The following is a 4380-nucleotide window of genomic DNA, read 5'->3' as shown; positions in this document are numbered from 1 at the left end:
GTGGAGGATGGATATAAAGTTTATCATGAAGACTAATATTGTTTGATAAAAAAAAATGTGTCTTTGGTAAAGAAATGCTCAAGGTGAAGATGAGAGGAAGAACTCCACCTTAATCTGTTATAGAAAGAACATGCTGCTATTCCAATTAAAGAGAATATCAGGCATAACATGTTTTGTTACTATCATCATCAATGATTGTTATTAGTTCAACCAAAATAATTGGTGAATAGTTTACCAAATTTAGATGTGTATCTTCCTTATTGCCAAACGTTAGATTTGAAAGCAACACCAAAAATCTTATCTGAAAACAGTGAGGAAGGAAAAAAAAAAAAAGCTTCAGTTGATCTTTATGATTTATGTGGACCATAAATAATACCGTCTTTCAAAGGTAGTTTATCCTATATCGTGTGTTCATAGATGATTTTATAACATTTTATTGGATTTTAACCTTTAATCAAATTTAAATAAGTTATAACTTCAACATAATTTAAATTGAATTATCACCTCTCAAATTATTTCAAACACCTGTATTTGCTCATAAAAGCTAGTCCTTAAAATCCTTAAATTTATGGACCAACTCCAATAATTAAATAATAATTATATTTTAAAAATTAAAAGGTACTTTATTTTATTAAAATATTTACATATGTTATAATTTATATTTCAAATTATTATATTTAAAATTAAAATAATTTAAATTTTAAAAGTCTATTCTTTATTTTAAATTATATTTTAGTTTTTCTAATGTAGGTGAAAATAGTAAAAATCACCATCTACTTTAAAATCAGATATGGTCTGCTGCTTTTAATTTATATTTTCTCGCTGATATGTTTTCAAAATATATTTATATGTATTGATTTCAATATTTTAAATTATATTAAGTTTTTTAATATATTTTGAAGGTCTAAAGGGACAATACCAAATTAGGTTTTGCTCTTATCGATAATTAGGTCTAAATTGAAAGAGTAGTGTATTCGCGGTCTTTTGCGGCAGTTGTGATTCTTTTTTATGACTTTGCTACTGCCGTAAGATCAATGGCAGTTTATATTGGGTACACATTCACTATTGCGGATTACATTTGAAGTCAAGCTTTCAGAGCAAATATAAACTACGGGGAGAATGAAAACATCATAAAAAAAAAGCTAATAAAGCAAGACCATTCTTCCAAATTCGTTTAGCACCTCTTAGCCTTCTTCATCACTGTCATTTATAGACAACTCCTGATGTGTGAAATGGTAAAAGAAAGTATAACTTTGTTTAGATGCACAACTATAGGTCTCGACCAAACTACAGAACGTTAGAGCATTGAAAATGCTGAATCAGGTAACTAAACCATATAAAATTTCTTTTTAAAACAAGATGTTTTAAAGTCTATATAAAACAGAGTATGATTGAAATGTGATGAAAAGAAAAAAAAAAACACTATGCAATGACGGGTGGCCTCAACTTTTAAACTCCAGGATAAATGTTTTTTGAGAATTACAGACTCTGTCAATGCATTTCATTGTTAATCGAACACATTAAACTAAAAGAAACAAGAACCAACAAGTGAACTTTTAACCCAAAAATGTTTTTCCTTTCAAAACTAGAGAGCTAAGCCACACAACAGGGCAGAAGAAACAACAGCACAAAAAACAAATCAAACAAAATTGAAACAGAAACATTTAAAATGGATTAAAACTTGTTTTAGATACAAGTTAATTGCAAAAAATTAGGAGTTTGGCACCAACGGGTAATACTTACATTATGCATTAGGGTTGTCAAACACAGTCTGCACTAAAGAACTAAGGGAAAGTCCAAAGCAAACTCTCACATGCATTATTAATGAGTGTGTGTACATGATCAAAACATTAATCAACAACTATATATATATATATATATACATACATATATATATATATACATATATATATATATATATATATATATAGATATGTATGTATATATATATGTATGTATGTATATATATATATATATGTATGTATTCCTCAATCATAAAGCCATAATCTACAGAAAACAAAGTAATCCTCCTCAAATAGTTCAAAACTAAAGTAGACACATTGCCGGAAATTATTATATAATTTAACAATGACAAGAATTCACAATAGCTCAGCATCATTTTATGCATCTGGTACAAACATAAAAGTAACAACATCTAAATTCTACAACACTCAGGAAAAAAGATGCATCTATAAGACTAATGACCCTTAACCTTATCATCTGCCACAACATTGAGAATGGGCAAGCTACTGAGGAACTCATCAAGGCCTTCAAAAAACCCAATCCCTTCAATATTATCCTCAGCATGTCCAGCAGCATTCCCTTCACGATCGCGCACTCCACGGGAAGGCTCCTCCACCTCATTGCTGAACTCCACATTCAAATCCAACTTTCCCAAGTTTCCAGCACCCCTCCTTCTCGAACCACCCAACGCAGTCTTCTTACTAGACTCCGCCCTTGCACCAGAAGGCATAGGAGAGGCAGCATTAACTTTGGCATTAGCATTGACTTTGGTATTAGCATTGACTTTGGCATTAGCATTAGATTTGGCACTAGAATTAGCTTTGACACTAGCAGTAGCAGTAGCACCAGCAGCTGTAACAGGATCACCTGAACCCACATTCTCATGCCCTGTATGGACACCCCTCCTAGCTCTCCCCACAGTTTCCCTCCTTCTATCACCAGAATCTTTATTAACTCTAGTCTTCTTCCTCCCACTCCTCTTCACAACCCTCCAGTCTCCATCCCCGGAATCGTCGTCACTGGGATCGGATAACTCGATAAACGCGGCGGCAGCCTCTTCATCATAGTAATCCCAGTTCCTCTTAGGCTTACTATAGGACGACCCCTTCAAAGGGCAAGGAAACAAAGGGGAAAACGGGTTCCAATTGGAGGATAACCCGTTCACGTCCTTCGAATCCCCAGAAAATCCCAACGGGAAAAAACCCCAACTGCAATAGGAACCGTCTTTCCCATTCAACGGCGGTGGCGACCGTATCACCACCGCATGAAACCCTCTTCGGCAACTCTGACACCTCAAGGTACACTCCTCGTACCCCTTTGGGTATTCATACAAAACGTAACAGTAAGGGCACGAGGTCCAGAAACTCGTTCCACCGTCGGTTTCGACGGTTCCGGTCTGCCGAGTCGACTCAGCGGACTCGGTACGATTGGAGTTCGGCCGAGTCGTCTCAGCCGAATCATCCCTCGATCTAGGGTTTCGCCTGGGCGTGGGTTGGGGCTGTGCAGGAGGAAGAGGACGCGACGGGGCCTGCGGCGGCGGAGTTGTGAGCAGCCGGAGATCGGTGTCGTACATGGCTTTCTTGGCAGGATTAGAGAGTACGGACCAGGCGTCGTTGACGAGGGACAAGGCGTGGCTGGCGAAGGCGAAGAGGTTGCGGCTGGGATCGAGGAGATGAGCGAGGCGGCGATACTGGGAGGAGATGTGGTCCATGTTGGTGGTGTAGCGGAGGATTTGGAGGATCCCGTACCAGTCGCAGTGGTGGTCGTTGATTCGCGACTCTCCCGCCAGGAGCGTGTCGATCACCGTCAGGAGGTGCTCGGAGGCCTCATAAGTCGGGTCGGACTCGCGCGCGCGGATCGCGAAGGAGCGCGCCCCGTGCAGGTCCCTCGCGGTCAACAGCTTGTTCGCAGTGTACAGCCACCGCTCCGCCTCCGCTCGGTTTCCTCCACCGCTGCTGTCCATGGTGGCTCTCACTCTTGGAAACGGACAAGAAAGGACACGGAGTTAGAGATTCAGGGTGTGGTGGGCGAGGGCAGTTTCGTCATATCATACGGTAATAACTGAAATCAAATGATATCACATCCACATGAATGCTCTTTGTTAGTGCTGAGCTGCGGCGGAGCCAATCGATGTTTTTATTTTAATCCCTTTTTATTTATTTATTTTTTAAATTTGGCTTTGTTAGTTTTATTGTGCGCTTCATTCCATGGTAGTTACGATGCTCTCTCACTTTGATTTGGCAATAGCCAATGGCACACACATCAAGAGACTGTGTTGGTGAGGTGTTGAATTCGTATGCGGTAGCAGAAACAGAATCAATTGATTGGTCGATGTAATACTTGTTACTAAAACACAGAGAGCATATGATTGCTCCTGCAGGCAAAGTCATCTTATAGAGACAGCAGGAAATTATGTTTACCAGTATCTTAGAGTGTGGATAAAATAAGATTGCCCCATTTTCACCTTTTTTACAACTTTACACTCCTTAGTTGTTTAAATTTCAGTGAAAAATCTTGGTTTCTTTAATTTTTTTAAATATGAATAAAATAATTTTCTTTTGTAATTTTAGTATATTTTACCTATAACAATATAAACAAACAAACTTTCACCAAATTGACTTTTCTACCCCTCTTACT

The 4380-nt window shown here is 38.2% G+C and overlaps 1 protein-coding gene across 1 annotated transcript; it reads right to left on the bottom strand.

Moving 5' to 3' along the window:
• Positions 1 to 2008: 2008 nt before the first annotated feature.
• LOC124821980 (uncharacterized) lies at positions 2009 to 3880 on the bottom strand. The gene has a single exon (XM_047293928.2). It carries the CDS (start codon positions 3704 to 3706, stop codon positions 2198 to 2200), a length of 1509 nt encoding a protein of 502 aa, XP_047149884.1. The 5' UTR covers positions 3707 to 3880; the 3' UTR covers positions 2009 to 2197.
• Positions 3881 to 4380: the final 500 nt, after the last annotated feature.

Source organism: Vigna umbellata, chromosome 1 (assembly GCF_029865625.1).
Source record: "Vigna umbellata cultivar VRB3 chromosome 1, Vumbellata_1.0, whole genome shotgun sequence".
In the NCBI taxonomy this organism is placed as follows: Eukaryota; Viridiplantae; Streptophyta; class Magnoliopsida; order Fabales; family Fabaceae; genus Vigna; species Vigna umbellata.
This window is presented reverse-complemented; position numbering and strand designations above follow the sequence as displayed.

Excerpts from the sequence above, each read along its gene's own strand:
- LOC124821980 (XM_047293928.2), bottom strand. The coding sequence starts at position 3,706 with ATGGACAGCAGCGGTGGAGGAAACCGAGCGGAGGCGGAGCGGTGGCTG.